The 22,488-nt window shown below is 32.7% G+C and overlaps 2 protein-coding genes across 4 annotated transcripts; both read left to right on the top strand.

Moving 5' to 3' along the window:
* The first annotated feature begins 342 nt into the window (after positions 1–342).
* On the top strand, positions 343–6,678 carry LOC126715501 (calcium uptake protein, mitochondrial-like). Of its 3 annotated transcripts, none has more exons than XM_050416126.1 (7): positions 343–840; positions 1,324–1,391; positions 2,485–2,708; positions 2,912–2,995; positions 4,781–4,988; positions 5,765–6,052; positions 6,144–6,678. In XM_050416126.1, the coding sequence occupies exons 1-7, from the start codon at positions 432–434 to the stop codon at positions 6,348–6,350; spliced, it is 1,488 nt and encodes a 495-aa protein (XP_050272083.1). In that variant the 5' UTR covers positions 343–431; the 3' UTR covers positions 6,351–6,678. The 3 variants fall into 3 exon arrangements, with proteins under 3 accessions (XP_050272083.1, XP_050272084.1, XP_050272082.1); XM_050416125.1 differs by having other exon boundaries at positions 348–840; positions 5,756–6,052; XM_050416127.1 differs by lacking the exon at positions 2,912–2,995 and having other exon boundaries at positions 346–840; positions 5,756–6,052.
* Positions 6,679–10,884: 4,206 nt separating this feature from the next.
* On the top strand, positions 10,885–15,775 carry LOC126715500 (receptor like protein 21-like). The gene is made up of 6 exons (XM_050416124.1): positions 10,885–11,287; positions 11,395–11,550; positions 12,150–12,224; positions 12,332–12,478; positions 13,132–13,278; positions 13,364–15,775. The coding sequence occupies exons 1-6, from the start codon at positions 10,930–10,932 to the stop codon at positions 15,580–15,582; spliced, it is 3,102 nt and encodes a 1,033-aa protein (XP_050272081.1). The 5' UTR covers positions 10,885–10,929; the 3' UTR covers positions 15,583–15,775.
* Positions 15,776–22,488: the final 6,713 nt, after the last annotated feature.

Raw genomic sequence — 22,488 nt, 5'->3', positions numbered from 1 at the left:
CCCAATGTTAATCCGGCAAACCAAACCCCTTTCAAAGACCCACGTGACATAAGTGTTTGGTTAAGGATTGGACTTGTGTCCAGCGACCAGTTCTGTTGGACATGTTGAAATGCAAACGTGAGTCTAGTTTTGGACACGTGTCCACATCCTAGCATGTCAAGTGGAATTGATCACTGGACACAAGCCTTTCCTTTGGCTAATTGGCCATAACAATTAACCAACTTAAAAAATAAAATAAAAAATAATAAAAAAATAAAACCGTTAACAAGCTAATCTCAGTCATTAACAACCTCTCAATCTTTCCCGCTCGAAACCTTAGGCACATAATCTCCGTCAAATCCGTCCCAATACTAGAATGTTGCTCTCTTTATTATATCCTCTGTCTCTCTCTTCTCAACCTTACTCACACCACAAACACTCTCAACGATACTATGTTGTCTTGTGCATCTCTAAGAAAATCCTCGCCGTCCATCTACCAAGTTGTTGCACTTCACCGCTTCAATACTCGACATTTATTCAACCAATCACAAGCCTCCACCTCATCATCATCCTCGCCGTCTTCGTTGTCATCGTCACCGGGCTCGTTCCGTGGGTCGGGCTACGATGACAGCAAGAGTAGAGGGTCGGGTTTTAGTTTGTTTGTGAGATCATTCTCTGCAGGGCTTGTGATTGTTGGTTCCAGCTTAGGATTTTGCCAATGGTTTTCTTCTCCTTCTTCTTTGAATACGAATTCCTTTCTATCTTTTTCCGATTGGCCTAAAGATACGACATGGGCACCAAATCATGATGACCCATTTCGACAATCAAAGGCTGAAAAGAAATCCAAGTATCTCTTTGGAGGTACCTCTTAATTGATATTCATTTGCTCAAAGAAAAAGTTTTTATTTTTAGATCACAATTTTATTTATATTGGATTTGTGCATTTTAATCACTGGGTAGTCTTATGGGCATGTCATTTCGCAATGCATGATTCCCTTTGATTTGTTCATGAATCATGATTCCCTTACACCCACAATGTGAGGAGTACATGATGATGCTCACAGTTAATATCATTAAAGTTTTCAGCTTGTAATACCAGTTTGGATTAAAAGTAAAAAAATTCTTTTCTTTCATACTAATCTCACACAATTTTCATTTAATGGTCAAGAGTAAGGCGTGTTATCATATGAAGCTATTTTTTACATGTACTCTTTAGGCCATACCACACATTCTCTAATTTCACATGTAAATAGATATACTATAAGTTAATAATGTACTCTTTTTGATAAATCTATTTACAATAGGAAAGCTATCCATACTTATTGGATTTGTCTGTTATTTCAGATGCGTATAGGAGAAGAGTTTTCTTTAAGTATGAAAAACGAATAAGGTTGCAAAGTCCTCCTGAAAAGGTATGGCATCTTTAGGAAAGTTTTTACAATTGTTGGCCCGGTGCTTATGTGCACTGCATTCATATTTCCATCCTGCAAGCCCACAGAGAAAGTTATGGTGACTAGTTATCTAACCGGAAACAACACTTAATTACAACTGACTTCTTTTATTTGTTTAACTGAAGTAGCTTGTCACAATCAATCATTTTTTAGTTATAAGCAAGACTTCTATACTAGATTGCAATAACATATAGGTTATTGTTGCATGACAAATGCTAGTCTTTTAGTTGTAATGTATATATCAATTACTTATAGTATAAATGTATGATAGAAGAGAATCTGTGGTATGGGATAGCAGGAGGCGGTCTCCAAATCTTGAGTACATCTGACTGTAACAGGGTTGCCATTGAGGTAGTTCCTGTCACACTTTTTGATATAGGAAATGAATAGAAACCAAGTCTTGGACTTTTACACTGATGAAGTTGCCTGGTTGAACCAGGATGTAAATCTTAGAAAGGAAGAACCACATCTGAGGAGAATCAGTGGCTATTTCACAGGCTATATGGAAAGATTTAAAGGTTCTAATGTCTTCCGTCTGGTTACATTAAAATTGTTGAAGCAACAAAACACAAACTTCTTCAAAATTGTGAAGTCATTGAAGTTACCACACATTTAAATATAATTCATGGCAATCCACACATTACCAATGAAAGAACAACTACCAGAAAGTTGGAAGTGCCACGTATGAATAAGATAAAACTTGGGTACAATACCTTAGGTATAGTACATTAAATTCCCCAATTATATTAAAAAATCTGGTTGCATTGATCAATAAAGCACCCAAAAAAAAATAAGTTATTATTTCCAAGGACAATAAAATTCAATGCAATTGCGTGTTTAAATTTAATTGGAAACCTAAAGTATTGTACCTATGTTTTATCCCTATGAATATCAGTTACGATTAACTCACTGTACAAATGTGTTAATCTTCTGTTTTCTTTGCTAGGCAATATCGTAGCTTCTACTTGATTTGAATGGTAGATGTGAATCATATTATGTTTTTGTTTACACAAAATGTTCACTTATGGCCTCATGCACCATGTTTGCCTTCCAGGTCTTTGAGTACTTTGCATCTGTTAGAACACCTTCAGGAGAGACTTTTATGACACCAGCTGACTTGATGCGAGCCATTGTTCCAGTTTTTCCTCCATCTGAATCAAATCGTGTTAGGGAGGGATATTTGAGAGGGGAGCGGGTTCCTGGAGAGTTACATTGTGCACCTTCAAAATTTTTTATGCTCTTTGACACAAACAATGATGGACTCATTTCTTTTGCAGAGTGAGTCAATTCTCTTTAATAGTTAGTTTGCTTTGAAGTTGTGTGTGATTAATGTTTTTTCCCCCATTAATGGAGGTGTATGAACCAAAATAACTTAAACAAAATATGCATCAACAAACATTGTTTATTTGAATCAAAATGCAGCATATTGAGCTTTAAAATTGAAGAGAGATCTAAATCACTCTGTTCATTCCTAATGCCAGGTACATTTTTTTTGTTACACTACTCAGCATCCCTGAGTCCAGCTTTACAGTGGCATTTAAAATGTTTGATCTTGACAATAACGGGTAGGTATCGTGTGTTTCCATCAAACACCATGTCAAGAGGCTAATTTTTCGTTAGTGCCTACGATGTGTTTTCTCTATTTATTATTTTTTTCATCACTGAAATTATGAGTGCATGCAGCGTGTTAGTCGAGCTGCTTAGATGTTAATCTCACTTCTCATTTCCATGTGATCTTTATTGTTCTTTAATTACGAGCACTCTATCATAATCTAAAAAACGTACTAAAAGATGGAGCTTCTCCATTTTTGTGGCATAATAGAGACTTAGGAGTAATGAAGGCTGTCTTTATTTGTTATACTGTTTTTAGTTTCTCTTGAACATTAATATTAGCAGAGTGGTCAAAGATAGGCCAGGTGACCTGCGTTGTGCTGTCCTCCCTTGAGACTTTGACACCATTTATCGCAACCTGGAAGTGGTCTTACAAAATTTGCATGATATCCCAAAAGAATTAGTCACAATTAAAGCTCCCTAGAATCACTTATATAACTCGGATGAGTCAGATCAACCTATAATATGCCTAATGCGGAGCTAAGAACCTGTACATGCCTTTACATTTTCAAATCATTAGTGAATCATATTCTAAATCTTTGGTGTGGGATACCACATATTGCACTCTAGATATAATTAAAACCATGATATGCCAAAGGAAAGAAATAAATTGAACTCTACAAACTCTTGAATCTTGAATTTGAGCAGTTGCCAGCTAGAAAGATCTACTTTGCCTTTTAGTTCTATGAAGAGCCATCTCCTCTACTGGTTTATAGAGCAATATGGCTAGTCTCACTGTTTCAATCATTTCTTTTGGTCTCTTCCTTGTTCTTGCACATGATTCGACCTAGCTATGATGAAATTCCATATTTCTTTTTCAATTGGTGTATTGGTTCTACCAATAACTTTTTCACAAATGCATCCATTCTTATCCTATCTTTTCTTTCGCAGGGGTCTTTTGATCTCAAAATCCTTAATTTTGCTGCAATCAGATAGGGATGTGCTTGAGTGCTTGGTATTTTATAACACACTGAATTATTGGCCTTATAATGTTCATAAATTTTCTAAAACTTGAATGGTGGTATTCTACGCAATCAAATAGCACATAACAGTTAATGCACCGATAATTATTTCCAACTAATTTTACGGATGAATTTGACAAAAAGAGAAGGGAATGAAGTCTGAATTTTACAATCAAGATAACAAATTACCAAAACTGCAAGAAATTTACCTTGTTCCATTCTTGAGTGACTTCGATAGCCATATTGGATTTGTTTAAAATCAACATAATAAAAAGAATCACCTCCTTTGTGATGAAAAAGCCTGTGTTGCTGATGATTGTACCAGGGAAGAGGGTATAATAAATAGTGTCTCCAGATATTTAGTCTAACAACATACTTCAAAGGAAGATGGTTGTAAAGTTGCTCCATACATTATGATCCGACTGTGAAGATAGTTTTTTATATTGTCTAACTACCATTACTTCTGCTATTTAACTTATAGATTGTTATGACCTTCTTAATTCTATTATAGAACTTTGCACCATTCTTGAGTACAGTAGACAAGAAATATTCAGGTATCATGCATGATTTATAGTTAGCATCTATATGTGTTGGCATTGTTGAGTTATATTTGACCTAAGTTTGGTGTCAACAGAGGCTAGTCTTTTAGGTATGCTAAGTGGTATTGAATTATTGCAAGATAGTTTTCCCCTCCATTGGCATTTATATGAATAGGTGCTGCTAACATTTTTCTATTTACTGAATTTTGAATACCAACTTACAAAAGCCCATCAACAGAGAAATTGACAGGGAGGAATTCAAGAAAGTGATGGCCATGTTGCAATCTCAAAATAGACAAGGAGCTCTGTCCAGGGATAGTTGGCGACTTGGTCTCAAAGTTTCTGTAGAAAATGGGGGGCTGTTGGAGTACTTTTTTGGCACAGATGGCAAAGCATGCTTACAACATGGCAGATTTGTTCAATTCTTAAGGGACTTACATGATGAAGTAAGAGCTTCTTCCCTTCTCTCTTACATGTTTCTGGCATTTCCATACTGTGGTTTCTTTTTTGCCAAAGATAGTATCACAGTGAATGGCAAATAATTAAGCTTTTTTCATATTCTGATTGTTTTATACTATTTAGAGATTTGGCATATTCTGCTGCATCTGTCTGTGTTTTGATATCTGATTGGACATGATCTTGGAATGTTAGTCATTGTATTTTGTTTAATACCAAATATGAGATTAAAAAAATGGCTTACAAAACCACACCAAGGGTTCAGCAGTAGCTAGCTTATCTTGAATCTATTGTCACGTTTCTGTGCAATGTGAAATTCTCTTGGACAATGATCTTGAACTGAAATCATATGTTTATCAAGCAAACACTTGCATATTTATCAAAAGTTATCCATTCTTTTTGGTTGACATTACCTATGTAATTTAGCACTTTATTTGTATGTAGTTGCAAGAATTCTCTGAAGATGATACTTTGAAGCATATGATCTCCTAATAGGTTAGACACAATTCTTGTGGCCATTAGGAGGCCTTTTTCCTATAAAAAATATTGCCTACCATATTGATGGTATCTTTTTTTTAATACTCAAAACTGAAATTAAAGTGACTAAGGATATATAGTCCAAGGCACAAACTTTCCAACTTATACTTTATTACCATATCATATTCCTGCTAATTCATTCAGTCATTTCCTGGCTTCATGTTGATTTGTCATTTGGGATTTGTGGATATTTAAAAAACGTATATTTATAATTTTACAGATCTTGCAGTTGGAGTTCTGCCACTATGACTATAGTTCACGAGGAACCATATCAGCCAAAGATTTTGCCTTGTCCTTAGTTGCATCAGCTGACATTAACCACATAAACAAGATGCTTGATCGGGTTGATGAATTGGAGAATGAGCTGCATCTTAGAGACATTAGAATTACATTTGAAGAATTTAAAGCTTTCGCAGAACTGCGTAAAGAGTTGCAGCCCCTATCTGTGGCCATTTTCAGTTATGGAAAAGTAAATGGCTCGTTGACGAAAAAAGATTTCCAGAGAGCTGCATCCCAAGTACATTTAGCTAAAACTATCCTTACCTTTTTCACTAGTAGCTTCCCAAATATAGTCTCTTATTCTAATGATGTTATCCAATTCATGATAGGTATGCAGCATCTCTATTACAGATAATGTGGTTGACATAATATTCCATGTGTTTGACTCAAATCGTGATGGGAATTTAAGCTCAAATGAGTTTGTAAGAGTTTTACAAAGAAGGGAAACTGACAATCGGTGCTCTGGCTCCGAGGGATTGTTGTCTTGCTGGATGAACTGTACAACCAATTGTTCTTCTACAAAGATGCTCCGTTAATTTGTTGAATGCAAGAAGAACCCTTTGTAAATGTTAATATGTAGGGCACTGATAACGTTGAAGACCAAGAAACTATTGTACAGCTGGGGATCTTGTATATCCTCTCCTTTGTTTCTTGCTCAGCCAAAAAATAGGCTGGGGATCATGTACAGTTTTTTTTTTTTTTTTTTAGAGTTTCAACCTGCAACATCCGTTTATAATGATAGATCTTTATTATTAGACCAAGATATCAATTGGTTTTTAGTGTAAGCGGGGATCATATATAGTTCTAGTTGAAGCATTTTGGGGTATTAAAATCTCAAGCAGGCTAGTCATACTGATTTTAGCAGTGCTCATGCACAGCAGATTGTTCCTATTACTTTTCTTTTTTTTTTTTTTAAATTTAGAACTTCATTGGTGAATTTTGATATGGGGTAAGGTGGTTCATGATTGTGCATGCACAGCCTTTTTATGCAATGGCAAAATCCCGTGTTTATTATTGAACCATTCTGCCAACGACATACCGTTTCTAATTCATGAACGACAGCAAGCATATGACAATCTTTAGGCAGACGACGTGACGTTTGTCGCACTTCAATGAAAATCTGCCACCAACCAAAAAAAAAATGGCCTTTCAAATAGTTTCTTTTATTAAGAGAAGCAACTTATTTATGTGGTTGATGCAGCTCATTGTCCAAATCAAATGTAATTTTTTATTAAAAGAAATGAAATTCTTTTATTACAGAATGAGGGCTAATTTTTTTTTTTTTTTTTTTTTTTTTGATAGGATAGAATGAGGGCCTCTTAAATGTTACATGTCTTATTTTTATTCCTATTGGATGAGTAATGTTTGTAATTTGTTAGGGTTTATTCAGATAAGCTAGATTAAATTAGGAATTTGTTATGATATATTCAAATAAGTTAATGGATCAGTTATAATTATTTTATTTTTAGATTGTAGAAAATTAGAATTTATATTTTTATATATAGTAATAGATTTAGATGCGGATGATGAATAAATTGTTAACTAATCTAACTTTGGTTGAGGTTTCCCTCAATGAAAATATTACTTTTTTTTATTTTTCTTAATCAAAAAGAGAATTATCCAAAAAAATTAATCATCATTCACAAACCAATTTACTACTTTTTTTTTTTTTTTTTTTTGAAAAGAACCAATTTACTACTCAATTAGGTAATATATAGGAGTATTTGGCAGGATTGATCTACGGTATTTGCTTCTTACTAGAAGAGTATTTTTCTTTTTTTAATATTTAAAATGCAACTTCCAAGTTCTTACTAACAGTTAAAGATATTGCTGAATTATTAAAGCGAATATACTTCCACTTCTTTTGTTCCCTCTATCTAAGCAAACATATGACCCTCATAGTGGTAGGTAGAAACACACACCATTAACATAAAATAAAATTAAAAAAAAAAGGAAACTCCACAGTCACATTTGGTTAAACACCAATTCTTTAGCCTGTGGCTGATCCTGCGGTTCTTCTTAAGTAATAATGAATGTTCGATGACACCAATCCCTATCACTTGTAGAAATGTGTACTAAATAAAGATTAAAAATATCATAAAAGTTGATATTCAAGATGAAACAGGCCAGTGTAAAGAAATAGAATCCATTAGTCCTTTGCAGAAATATAATATTAATGATGGTTAATTGGATAGTTTTTTTTTTTTTGTCGTATTAACTTTATCAATGGATCAGTTTTTCATAATGATTATTCTTTATCATCAAATCAAGACGCCAATCAATTTTTAGTATAAGTGGGGTTTAAGTCTTAAATTTTTTATTCAATGACAAAAGACATTACCGATTAAGTTAATTAAAGCCTCAAAACCAAAAGTCTTAATCAATCATTTTCTCACTTATACAAACTCGAAAATTCCATAGAGTTGGGGATATAGTAGTTGTGGTGGATAATTTCCAACTTTTAAATTCAAGTTAATAAATAGTTCCATAGAGTTGGGGATATAGTAGTTGTGGTGGATAATTTCCAACTTTTAAATTCGAGTTAATAAATAGTTAATACGTGTTGTGGAACTTGTGGTTGCTTGAAGCAATAATCCAAGAACCTAGGAACTAAATATATTGATTTATTTGCAAAAATAAAATAGAAATGATATGTCTACAACATTTTTACAACAAATTCTAAGTGGCAAGTTGTTACTGGTTGTTATTGTTAGGGTAAAAAAGTAATCTTAGTATTAGTTTCAAATTTAAACCAATAACAACTAATCACCTGTAATTTGTTGTAAAAATGTTGTAGACGTAGCATCTCTCAAAATAAAAATCAAGTTTGTCTGAGTTGACAGTGTTGGCTAAATAGGTAACCATTGAAACTATATATATATATATATATATATCCCTTCAAAAAAAAACTATATGTATATATATATATATATATATATAATTTAATAGTTACAACTTATAAAAATAAAGGAAAAGTGATTTCAAAACCTTAGATCTTTTTATAAAGAAGAATAGGTAATATCACTAAATCATGAAGGCTCTTGACCGCCATTTTTAAACATGCCACTTGCCTAAAAAGTTTTTTGGTATGACAAAAAATAAGAAGAGAGAATTAAAGAAAGGAATGTTGAAAGTTTTATTGTTTGGTAGAGTCGAAATAAGAAGGATAGAAGGAAAGTAAAATGATGCAAATTTACGTTCAAGCCCACTAATGGCTATTTACCAAATTTATTATTTTGTTTAATTATTAAATGTGATAATCATCTCATATAGAGTTATAACCACAAAGTTTGGCCAGATCCAACCCCATGTGATGGAGATATAAAAGTTACACATAATTATAGCCCCTCCACCAAAGATAGGGAGAAATTTAGAGGCAACGAGGGACAAGTTATAAGGAATGTTTGAATTTACCGTTTTAATCCCCATTTAATATTTTTTGGGTAAAAAAACTATTTGGCATTTTTTTTAATTTCTTTTGGCCGTTAATAATATAAATATTATAGAAAAAAAAAAGTTTATTAAGAGCATGATTGGAGCATCTCAATAATTAGTAATGTGCAAATAAATAGAGATGTCTTAACATAATTTTTTTTGAAAAAAAAAATTAATTAAGTTTTAAAAAACGAAATAACAATATAAATTAAGTCAAAATATAATATTTAAATTTTATGTTTTAAAGCAAAAAATAAAAAATCAATGAATATCCAGAATATAAAAGTTATATACATATAATTTTTTTTTATAGATACAATAGTATTTTAAATGTTTCTTAAAAAAATATATTTTTTAAACTTTTAATGTCTACTCAATGATGATTAATTACTTTCTAACATCAAGCCAAAATACTAATTGATTTTTAGTTTAAGTTAAGATTAAATCACATATATCTTTTTCAACCACAAGAATTTTACTAATTGAATTAATTGGAACTCACTGTATATCATTTCTATACAAAGATAAAATAATAATTATAATCTAAAATTCTTCCTTCTATGTATCTTTTCAGCCAAACATTTGCCATTGAAGATATCAATCACTTCTTCTTTTTTATCCTTCTGTTCTAATTTATTTTCTTTTTTCATCTTACCATTTTCCTATAATCCTTATTAAATGGATGATACTTAGAAAACAAAAGGTCGTTGATGAAAGGAAAGGAATTTTTTTTTTTATTATAGATAAAAAGAGGAGGAAACGCTTGGGGAGGATTTTTTTTCTTTTTTCTTTCTTTCTTGAATTGTATGATTTTCTAATTAAAAATAATAATGGATGGTGACTAAACTATTGGTATGAGGAGAAATTAAGGTGGTTAAGAAAGTGTAGCCTTCCAAGTAAGAACTTGAGAATGCGTGTATGAGTGGCAGCCTTTCAGACATTTATTTATTAAATTTTAATGTACATTTTTTACAATTAACATAACGATAAAAGTAATTGATTGATTTAAAAATATAATAAATAAATATTTAAATTACTTCTTCTTTTTTTTTTTTTGTAATTTGTAACACGTCAATTTGTAAAGACTATATAATAAAATCCTTAACATTTTTAACATCATTTTGAAACAAAATAGGATTTGATAGCCTGACAAAATGGCCTTATGCCCTTTTCAACCAAATTATATAGCCTTATGCCCCCCTTCTCAAATTAATTAGAGAAATGCCTCTCTTTTGTAATTCGATTTTCTCAAAATCGAATTAAAAAAAAAAAATCCTGAAACCCTATAATGAAGTTTTAAGAATCTATAATGACGTTTTATAACTCGATCTCTATGAAATCGAGTTACAGACAATTTTATTGCCTATAACTCGATTTCATGGAAATCAAGTTATAAAACGTTACTATAAGTCTTTAAAAACGTCACTATAAATCCTTAAAAACGTCATTATAGGGTTTAACTCGATTTTAAGAAAGTCAAGTTTCAAAAGATGGGCATTTTCCTAATTAGTTTGGGAAGAAGAGCATAAAGTTATATAATTTGGGTAAAAATGGCATAAGGCAATTTTGTCCTCTGATAGCCTATTTAAACTTAAAACCACCTACATTCAAAGCATCAAAGTTGGTTGGAAAAAACCCTTAAAATCTTGCTGTTAAAGAAAATTAGGAAACAAAAATTCAATGAAGTTGGGGTGTTTTTGGTGGTGGGTGGTTTTAGTTTTGGTTCAGTCATGCAGTATTGGGTGCTTTGGTTGTTTGGAGCAAGAGAGAATAGCTCTCTTGCGACTAAAAGCTTCAATCAATGATCCAAATGGTAATTTTTTGCCATCATGGAACTCAGTCAACAAAGATAGCGAGTGTTGTAATTGGGAGAGTGTGAACTGCAGCAACATTACAGGTCGTGTAGTTCAAATTCGTCTTGATACAGTGTGGACTAAGGCAGATGAGTACCTTAATGCTTCTTTGTTTCTTCCCTTTGAAGAGATAAAGCTCCTAGATTTGAGTTTTAATTTTTTTCGTGGATGGGTTCCAAATGAAGGTTTGTTTATGTTTTAATAACTCTATAGCTGGTAGAATTTGTGGAATTATGTTTTTTCTTTATTTATTTTTCATAGTTGGAAATTAATTGAAAGTTCTAACTTGTAGGATTTGAAAGATTCTCTATGTTAAGTAAGCTGGAGGTGCTTTACTTGAATTATAATCACTTCAATGACAACATCCTGTCAAACTCCACTGAAATTGCTTCACTCAAGAAACTAGATTTGAGTTGCAACAATTTTAGTGGATCAATCCATATTCAAGGTAAGCTTCATGCTTCAATGTTTTCTCAAAAAAAAAAAAAAGGGTAAGCTTCAATGGTAAAATTCTTAAAAGTTTATAACGGAAATCAAGGTGGTGCTTAGGAAAATTATAGGATTGGTTCGGATTTGATATAACTTCAAAAAATTGCAAATTTGAACTAATATGATTTATATTCAGATTATTGAGACCTAGATTGAAAGCCACCTTGATGGGAATATAGTACCTAAAAATGTCAAATTTAAAACTAGGTTTTGTTATGGTAATATATTCTTTGATTCAAACTAGTATTTTTCAACCAATAATTTTACTAAATTGATAGGTGATAATAATTAAAATCGGTTATATTCTTCCTACCTAACTATATACGTTGTATGGCTTATCAAATACCCCCTAATGCTTAGGCCTTTTGGCTTGAGTGAGTCTCTTTCTTACAAATGAAGTAATATTAATCAACAAGATTTATGCAACTGAAATCTCACTTTTTGCTTCCTTTGAAATATTCTCGACATATTATTAGATGATTTAGTGTTTTTTTTTTCCCCTTTGCATGGGTTCTTTCTTTCTTTTTCTACTTCTTTTCCCTTTTTCTTTTGATGCAGATTTCAAAATATTTAGCAATCTGGAGGAGCTTTACTTGGGGGGAAATATGTTCGCTGACTTCGTGACAATGGAAGGTATGAGAGGTTGTAAACATGCATGTTCATAAATTCAAGTTCTTTTAATATATAGTATGTTAAAAGAATACAAGCTCGGTTATGAGATATGTCACCTTGGTTTATAGGTTCAAAGAGCTTAAGCAAGCTAAAAATTCTAGACTTGAGTTCAAACAACTTCAGTGCACGAATTCTTGAGTCAATGGCTGTGTTCCCATCATTGAAGATTTTAAATATCGGACATAACAAATTGGAAGGATCGGTTACTACTGAAGGTGAGTTATTATACCATTGATGGATGATCTTCTTTTTATTTTTCTTTTTTAATTAGTTATAAACAATGGAGGGAGAGAATTTAGACCCTAAAAATATCCGTAATTTAACTACAAGGCCTTTGGCATGGATTGTCAAATAAGAACGGTTGGTTTATATCATTATTTTCTGCAAACTTTGGTTAGAAATAAAAATTATGATACTCTGTCCCAAGTTGTTAGTCCAACAAAACTATGTAATAATAATGAAAATGAAAATAAAAGATCTGACAGACTAGTTTGACTAAATACTTTTAGTTTTGTTAAATTTCATACCTCTAAAACAAATTATTGTAAAATATATATTCCCTAATCTATTTTGAAGTTATAAACTTCTTTTTCAAACACCCTAAAGAGCTTCACAATTTAATAAATTACAATAATTTTCAGGGGTTGTGAAATCCTATGAGCAAACTAGTTCCTAGCTTTTTAATCCATGAACACTCCTCCATGAATCTTTCTTATAAACAGCTTATATGCACAGCCACAGAAATTGCATGACCCTACAGATAAATTTGTCATTTTCAGGGGGAGGTGAAAGAATTTATTTGATAACATCTTATTCTTGTACATGCAGTTAAATTTCATACCTCTAAAACTTTCATTATTGGTCTTAGAGTTGCGCAGATTAAACAACCTAGAGCAATTATTTTTGCACGGTTCATCCATCGACAAAAGCTTCCTTCGTAAAGTCGAAGTTATGACTTCTCTTAACGTACTGACAGTGCATAACTGTGGACTTAATGGCAACTTACCAGCCCAAGGTAGCCTTTCTTTCACATCCATGTTGCTTAGGATGAATATCTAAGGTATTAGAACCTAATGATCACTGCTTATTTCATTTTACAGGATGGTGTGAACTCCAAAATCTCCAAGAACTAGACCTCAGTGACAATAACTTTGAAGGGATACTACCTTCATGTTTGGCAAACTTGAAATCACTAAGAGTATTGGATATCTCCTACAATCACTTCAATGGGAACATTGCCCAATCCCAACTATCTAGCTTGACATCACTTGAGTACCTTTCTTTATCAAATAACCACTTGTTGAACCCAATCACATTGTCCTCATTTTCTAACCTCTCAAATCTTAAGGCCATACTAAGTGATAACAACAAAATAGTTTCTGAAACTTGGACTCCAGCCTCCCAATTAAAGGTTTTCAGCATGTCAAGGTGTTCATTTAATGGACTCAATAAAACTCCTCCCAAATTCCTTCATTACCAATATCATTTGCTAGAAATTGACCTCTCCCATAATAATTTGACCGGGAAGTTTCCCACTTGGTTGTTAGAGAACAATCCAAAATTAGAGGTTCTTAGTTTGAGAAATAACTCTTTTGTTGGGCCTTTCCTGATGCAATATCATTTTCATCCTAGCATTACAAGTATAGATATTTCGGATAATAATTTAAGAGGTCCAATTCCGACAAACTTTGGTTTAATTTTTCCCAATTTGGAGAATTTGAACTTGTCTAGAAATGAATTTCAAGGTAGTATTCCTACTTCCTTTGAGAATTTAGTCTCCCTAAAGGCTTTAGACTTGTCTAACAATTGTTTGTCAGGAACAATACTAGAGCATTTCTCGATGAGCTGGACCTCCTTGACGTACCTAAAATTGTCATATAATAATTTTAGCGGCCAAATATTTCCTTCCAATTTTAATCTGACTAAGCTGCAATTTTTACTTTTGGACAACAACAACTTCTCTGGGAAAATCCCAAGTAGCTTCTCTAGCAATAATTTCTTATCTATTGATTTTAGTAATAACGCTTTGTTTGGCATGCTTCCAAGATGGATGGGGAATATGTCAAATCTAGGTGAAATTTTGCTGGCAAAAAATCAACTTGAAGGTCCTATTCCAATGGAGTTATGCGAACTCGTTGGGATTACCTTTCTTGACCTTTCTGAGAACAATCTGTCTGGGTCTATTCCATCTTGCTTCAATTCTTCAAGCATCAAACATGTTCATTTGAATAAAAATAGACTAAGTGGTCCCATTACAAGTGCTTTCCAAAATAGCTCTTCTCTAGTTACACTAAATCTCCGAGATAACCACCTTACCGGCAACATTCCAGATTGGATCGGTAGCCTCTCGTCATTGAGCATTCTTCTCTTAAAAGCAAATCATTTAGAGGGTAGAATTCCAGTTCAGTTATGCCTTTTACACAACTTAAGCATGTTGGATCTTTCTTACAATGAGCTTTCTGGTCCAATTCCTCATTGCTTGAGTAACATTTCTTTTATGGCAACCAACCAAATAACTGATTTTGGTGGTATCTCCATTTTTAAAAATAATTTCCAGAAGAAGTCACCATTTGCATATTTGGAGACAAAGTTAGCAAATATACGAGATGAGGAACTGGGTAACTTTTATTCCTTCCAACTTGTCGATGCTAAACAAGAAGTGGAGTTCACTACAAAGGGTAGAACTTACTCTTATCAGGGAGACATCCTCAATTATATGTCTGGAATTGACCTCTCATGCAACAGACTAGCTGGTGAAATCCCGTCTGAGCTCGGAAGCATAAGTAATATCCATGCACTTAACCTATCACACAACAATCTGATAGGATCAATCCCTACAACATTTTCAAACTTGAAGAAGATAGAGAGTCTTGATCTTTCCTACAACAACTTGGGGGGAAGAATCCCCCCTCAACTAATTGAACTGACCACTTTGGAAGTCTTCAAGGTGGCACATAATAATTTATCAGGTCCAACTCCAGATAGAAAGGCTCAATTTGGAACATTTGATGAGAGTAGTTATGAAGGGAATCCTCTTTTGTGTGGAGCTCCATTACATAAAGAATGCACCGAACCTACAATGCTAGCAGCAGATTATGGGGGAGAAGAAGGTGACAGTTTCATTGACATGGATGTCTTCTACATAACTTTTGCGGCAGCTTACATAACAGTGTTGGGAATTATTTCACTTCTTTGCATAAATCCATATTGGCGTCAGGTTTGGTTAAGATTCATTGAAGTTTGCATTGATATTTGCTATGGTTTTGTTGCGGACCTTGTGGTCCGTTGCGGTGAGCTGGTCAATTTCAGAATTGCATAGCCTTGCATTTTGATGTTGACATGTTTAGTGTCTCTTCTTGTTGTTGTAAAAAGTTTTGATTTGCAAGCCTTTATGAGTTGTGTAATTCTAGCTGACTAAGATTGTGTCCTTGCATTTTAAGTTTCAATTGTAAATGCTAGTATATGTATGTGGTGAGCAAAGACTCAAAGACGAACACAGATTATCCATTCAAGCGTTCTTGCCTACCCATCAGCCATGGGCATATATATAATTGTGTATCTCTCTGTTAAGTCCCGTCCATGTGTGAATAGTTTAGAGGTTTTCTAGTTTGTTATGGAATCCCACATCGGCTAGAAAAATATTAATAAAACGTGCTAATTCCCATTAGGAGTGTCAGTTCCATATTGATAAGAAAGAAGTAATGAGGTGTAATAGTCCCAAATCATTAAGTTGTGATGTAGCTTTGGTGTATCTGTGTGTGAGTTACAACACTTAAACAATCATACTGTTGTTGATGGAACATAAAGATTGAGTGGAAAAATTCCCCCGTCAAATGACCTCCCTTATTGCAGACTGACGACTTATAGGACAATACTTGAGAGCAAAGTGGGGAGCTTTTAAGTGGCTATGAGCCGAATCCTATTCTTTATGGACCTCCATTACATAAATGGTCACTCTCCAAACCTGAAATTTCAGGTTGTATAACAGTGTTTGTTGTGAATTACAGTAGTTCTATGTATAAATCCTCACTAGCATTGGGTGTGGTTTAACTTCATTGAAGCGTGGTCTTCCCATAAGATTGCAATGCCTTGCTCTTTTTTTTTTCTTTTTTCTTTTTTTGGCTACGTGGGTGTTCAGAGCTACTCAAGAGCATGACTACTTCTCTAAGGATGTATAGTTCTCCCATCCCACCACACAAACAAAGTTACATGAAGGAATCTCTTGGGACCGATGATCCCAAGATACTGACTAGGAGTTTTAAACCTAGGATCTCATAAGGCCTTGGAAACCACTAAATCAAACTCTTTCTGTTAAAGTGCATGTGTACTCTAGTTTTTCAAATCCAAAGTTCGAATTTTTAATAAATTTCTATTAGCCAATAAGGAGCACCAACATATTGCATTCTACAACAGCACAACCACTTGGATATTAAAATTAAACAGGTTAGAGAAAAAATTAAAATAATGAAAATTACAAGGCTACTTTACACGGTTAGTGTAGCAAAAATGAATTTTTTGCACAACTTTACATTGGTTGATGTACTAGGTTTTGGGAGTTAGTTGGGTAAAGCATAAGGTTTTTTAAATTTTACATAAGACTTATGCAAATGCTTTTTCTATTTAGTTTTACGTCTTGGCGGGTTAAAACATGAAGTCATCCTCCCTTCGCTTATCTCTACTAGTCCACACTTTGGTATAAAATGGGCTCTAACATCTGGCACGTGCAACACATCAAATTCATTCTCGAATTCAATGCTTTTCAGGTTTTTAAGGTCTTTAAAGCCAACCGGCAGCCTCTTTAGCAATTGACAATCGATAATCTGGACCACTTTAAGACTTGGCAGTGAACTGATGTCCGAAAATTTAAAGAAAGCACACATAATACTCTTTTTGATAGACAGAAACTAATCTGTTAGTTTCTAGGTAGTAAATCTCGAATCCATGAGGAATTCCTCGAATCCACATAGTGATAAAACTGAAATCCACTAATGAAGAAAATTGACAAAAGTCTATATTTATTGATAATAGTCTATTAACTGCATTGCCCTTAGAGGCTACAATGCATTTAAATAGTAAAAACAAAACCTAGGGCAACTAGAAACTCTAAGGCGTCTACAAAAGTATATAAAATTCTAATTTGACTAAACAACATTAAAAACACCTAAAAAGAATGAAATAAATAACCTAAACCTAAAATAACAAAAATTACATAAAAATATTGTAATTAAATAATAATAAATATTAAATATTAAATCCGAATTCAACTCTTTTCAGGTTTTTAAGGTCTTCAAAGCCCAAAAGCATCCGCCTCTTTAGCAATCGACAATCGATAATCTGGACCACTTCAAGACTTGGCAGTGACCCCTTCTCAGCTGTAATGAACCTTAATCCTGGTAAACTGTAGAGCAACAATTTCCTAAGCCTTTGAAAACCCCCAGCCCGAAAATGCAACGCCTGGCCTTCATATGCTCGATAGAATCTAAGTTCAACTAGATTAGGCAAAGGGTGAAGGGATTCAAGTGGATCATCCACTGTGGTAACTTGTCTAAACGTCCTTCCAAGTGTAACCGCTGAAGAGATGGAGGTGGTGAAGACAAATATTGTAAATCAATGATCTCATTGGAGACAAGAAACGAAGAGAAAAGATTGGTTAGCTTTTGGACTGAATAACAAACGGCGTTTCCATCTTCTCTTCTGAAATCCGAAATCCTCAAACTTCTTAATTGCTTCAACTCTCCTAACTCTCTGATCAAGTCACTGCCTTTATTTGCCTTAATACAACTAAGCTTCTGTAGAGATAACAAGCCCCCAATTCCCACAGGTGCCTTGAAACCACGTTGCCTGCTATGGAAATGCGTATATTTTACGTTTTCAATACATAAACTGAGACGATCGTAGAGTAGTTATATAAAACTATTTAATACATTATTGTTCAAAACTTTGTACAAATAAATTCAACCTCTTGTTCCATGTGTTGTACATAGTTATGGAATCTCAAAGTTTATTCTCCACTTAGACTTGCATTACAAACATCAATATTGACTTCATCATAAAAACCAACACCATTGAGAAGCTTGCTTATGTGGTGCAATGCTTAATTGTGCAAAAGTGGGGGCATCATAGGCATTGCATTTGTTGTTCCCATAACATAAGCTTAATCCGGTGCTACTTGTTGTAATAGAAGTTGTGAAATTTCAAAACCTGCAAAGAGATTAAAAGTGAAAAAAAAAAACAACAAAATATTAATTCAAAAATGTAAAATGAAATAAGTATTGCATATATGAAAATTTTAAGCAAATAATGGGACGTTATAATGGAATACCACAAAAGATGTCATTACTGCTAGGCTATTATTTGAAGTCTTGAACTCCCAAAAAATAATCTAAAGGGCTAGATATAATTAGGATAGTTGGAATAATAATAAGTGCCAACAAAAATTTAATCAAATTACTCAAGTATCTATGCATAAAAACATTAATAGCATAATGATGTTCTCAAGTAAACTTTATTTTGTTTTGCTCTCTTTTTTGTCTTTTCCTAAAGATAATTATCTAAGTAAAGTAGAAGCTTACCAAAAATAAAAAGGATTTGAGAATAAAATATAAGATGTCTAAAAGGAATTTTACTAAACACATAGGATGCAACAATAACAAAATATATAACTACACTGAAGATTTTATGACTTTTCCTATACTCTACAAATATTTATGAATCCACCATTTTGTTCATATATAAAATAAACGCGGAAAATTTTTATTGTCGATTTGTATCATATCAACATCAACAAATTCCACAATAATAATGGGCTAAATAAAACAGTGTTAATTTCCCTCAACATCCCATAAAATAAAGCAATTATGAGTCCATATTTAGTAGTGGTATCTCTAAAAGCTCCAAAATAGCAAAAAGTAGTTGCTTTCTAAGTGAAGGCTCTTAAAAGTAAAATTTGTAAAACTTCAATAACTGATTGAGCTTGATCGTTTCCATCAACAAAATATTTACAAATTAGTTTTTATAAATTAGTTTAAAAGGAACATTGGATTTTTTATTAATAACATTTTTTTTTTGTTTGGTCATTTATTATTTTTATAATTAGAAATATTTCTAGTTTTTTTTTTTAGCTCTTTTAAGTCATGTCTATAAAATTATACAAAAAGTGTATAATATAGTTTTACAACTCTCAAATGGTGCAAACCCGCATACCCACATCAAACATCTTCTTTCTACTACCAACAAAGCAAGCCTTTTTCCCCTTCAATCTTATGCTTGCAATTAATTACAAAAAGAGAGTGCATATGCAAATGTGACCAATAGAAACTAAAGCAATAGAAAAACAAATATTAAAATCAAAACCCTCATTGTAAGGAGCTATAATTCATGCAATATGTAGATGGAATTCATGGACATAAACTTAAGAAACCTCTCCCAACCATTAGGAGCCACAAAAACATTTGGAACTCAAGTGTGGAGACATCCATCGAAGAGAATGTGGTGCTCAAGTTTAGAAATAGTGTTCAAAAGTATTCTTCCCATTGATAACCTACTCCTTTCATAACATCAGATTTATCAAGATTCATGTCTTAAAACTTTATCTAAGAGACATTTCATACCACACGTCTAAGAGAAATTTCATCAAGTATATGTCATGCAACAAAAACCAAAAAAAAAAAATTGACATTCCACACGGGATAAACAAACAAATGGGTGACAATTAAAGTATTTGTATTGAAAAAAAAAAATTCAGGCCTAAAGATTGATCACTCTTTCTTGGCAGTTTCATCAATATGTCTCTTTTGCTTTTACACTGTCTAGTTCTCCAATTTTCTTAATAGATTAAATTTGATGGAGAACGAAGGAACCGAGAGCATGAGACACAGGTCATAGTGGTTTGGGTTTTGGTAAATATAGAAATATGAGAGAGTAGGAGAGACAGATTGGTTTCCTAGTTGATTGAAGAGGAGCGAAAAATACTAGAGCATTACCAAGTCTGATGATGTTCTATCTGCTTTTGCAGAACTGGAGAAGGAGAAATTGCAATATATAAAGAAAATAAATCTATTGGGGGAGTAGGAGTCAAGATCAAAGAATCATAGTGCTGAATTGATGTTAAAATGGATTTAATAAGGTGGTGGAAAAGTGGGGTGATATTATTCGTTTGTTTGATGGAGAGAGAGACCAAGGAGGACTATTAATTGTGAATTCAAATAGTTAGCCAGTTGTGTTTAGTGGAGTAAATAGGAAAAGTGAGTGGGTTGCAACTGATCATTATGGAGAGGATTCTACATAATCTATCCCACAAAAATGGGGAAGGTGAAAAATAGGAAAACATTTAATGGATAGTTTGAGAGTTTTTTTTTTTTTTTTTTTTTTTTTTTAATTTATCTAAAGAAGCATTGAGTAATAGGAGGAGAGCGTAATTTAAAGCAAAAGAGTTTTTTTTTTTTTTTTTTTTTTTGAGGAACAGCAAAAGAGTTTTTTTTTTTCTCCTTTTTTTGAGTAAAGCAAAAGAGTTAAGACTATTTAGAATGTGTAAATTCATGAGAATATGTAAAATCATCAATATTTTGCATTCTTTTGAAAAAGGTAAACAAAATAACAAAAAAGCAAAATAAAAAACAAATAAAAAGAATACATGGCTAATGACATGGATCAACGAAAGCATAACAAAAGCTTCAGCTTTTGATATATAAACAAATTGAACAGGTAAAACACAAATATAAAATAAAATTTGTATAACATAAATATGAAGTAAGAAGTTTATAATCCTTGAAAACCCTTCTCATAACAAACAAACCAAATCCTAGCCATCCATAGCCCCAGAGTGATCACATTGTCAGCAACCCACAAAAAAACATATTAGCCACAAACTTTAAAATTCCAATGGAAAAACTGAAGTTGGGGAAAATAAAAAAAAATAAGAAGGAAAAGAAAAAACCTCGAAGGGATTTTTTAAATTTGATGTCACTTTGGCAACTTTGCGAAGGTAGAGAGAGAGCAATTGGAAATTTATAGTGTTAAAAATAACATAGTTAATGGCAAGAGTGAGAATTGAAGGGTTTGAACTTCAAAAGAGCTAATTAGGTTCAAAGGGAAAAATGAAGAGTTGAGAATTGGAAGATGGTTGAATTAATGGTGAGTTGGATTTAAAGAGTTAGAGAATGTGTAAAGTTACACTATTTATTTATATATTAATTTTTTTTTAAATGAAGAAAAAAAAGGTGACATGATTGATGATGTGGCTTAACTGGAGCATAGCGACAATAAATGATACGCTTCAACTTTTAGATATACTAGTCGCAAATCTACGCGATACACGAAAAAATTTGACATCATATTCTTTTATGTTAAGTAAAAAATAAAAATAGTGGTTAAGACTTATAAATAATAGTCCCAAACTCATCTCACAATAATGTGATTACACTATAATATATAATATATATTCTGTAACTAAAGAAGTCTATATCTTGATTTTTTGTATATATATATATATATATATATATTTTTTTTTTTTTTTTTTGCCAAGGAAACATGATGTGTTTTATTTTTAATTATTATATATGACAAAATATTTTGTAATACGTTATAATATAATGAGATATGCACCAAAATGCAACACAATAAAAAAAATAAAGAAGAGAATGTATAATTTTTATTAGAACATGAAAATGAATCTTGATGATTTCATATGAAAGCTAACATTATTTTGCATTTTTGAATTTGTTAATGTAAGGACTCAATTTGTAACGATCCCAAACTGGTATTGGGTTCGTACGTTAAAGGCTCAAACAATAAAATTTATAGAGCGTGGGTGTTCAAGAACTAGGTTAACTCTAAAAGAAAACTGATTAAACCTCACGTTTATAGATGGATTAGCAATGATATAACAATTAGTTTTTCTTTGAAACAAGTTTAGTTCTTTTGTTCTTCAGGCTTTCCTCTGAGTCCTTTTTGTTTTTTTGATGTTCCGTTCCTCTTCCTCAATGCTTTCTTTCATGTTATATACTGCCCTCTGGATATCATCTTCACCACACACGTGTAAGTTGGGTTCAGGAGATCTCTTTCTGTCCCATCTAACACCTTCTGGAACCTCCAACTAGCAGCTGTAAGACTGCTTCATCACTGTTCAGGCATCACCTCCACATTAATGCGGCCAGAGAGTTGGTTGAGAGGCAATTAATGCGGAGGCAGCTGTTGTTATAGATATTTGTTTGCCTTTTCTTTCTTA

The sequence above is a fragment of the Quercus robur genome, chromosome 2 (genome assembly GCF_932294415.1).
Source record: "Quercus robur chromosome 2, dhQueRobu3.1, whole genome shotgun sequence".
NCBI classification, from domain to species: Eukaryota; Viridiplantae; Streptophyta; class Magnoliopsida; order Fagales; family Fagaceae; genus Quercus; species Quercus robur.
Note: the sequence above shows the minus strand (reverse complement) of the source record. Positions and strands in the feature narration are given on the sequence as shown.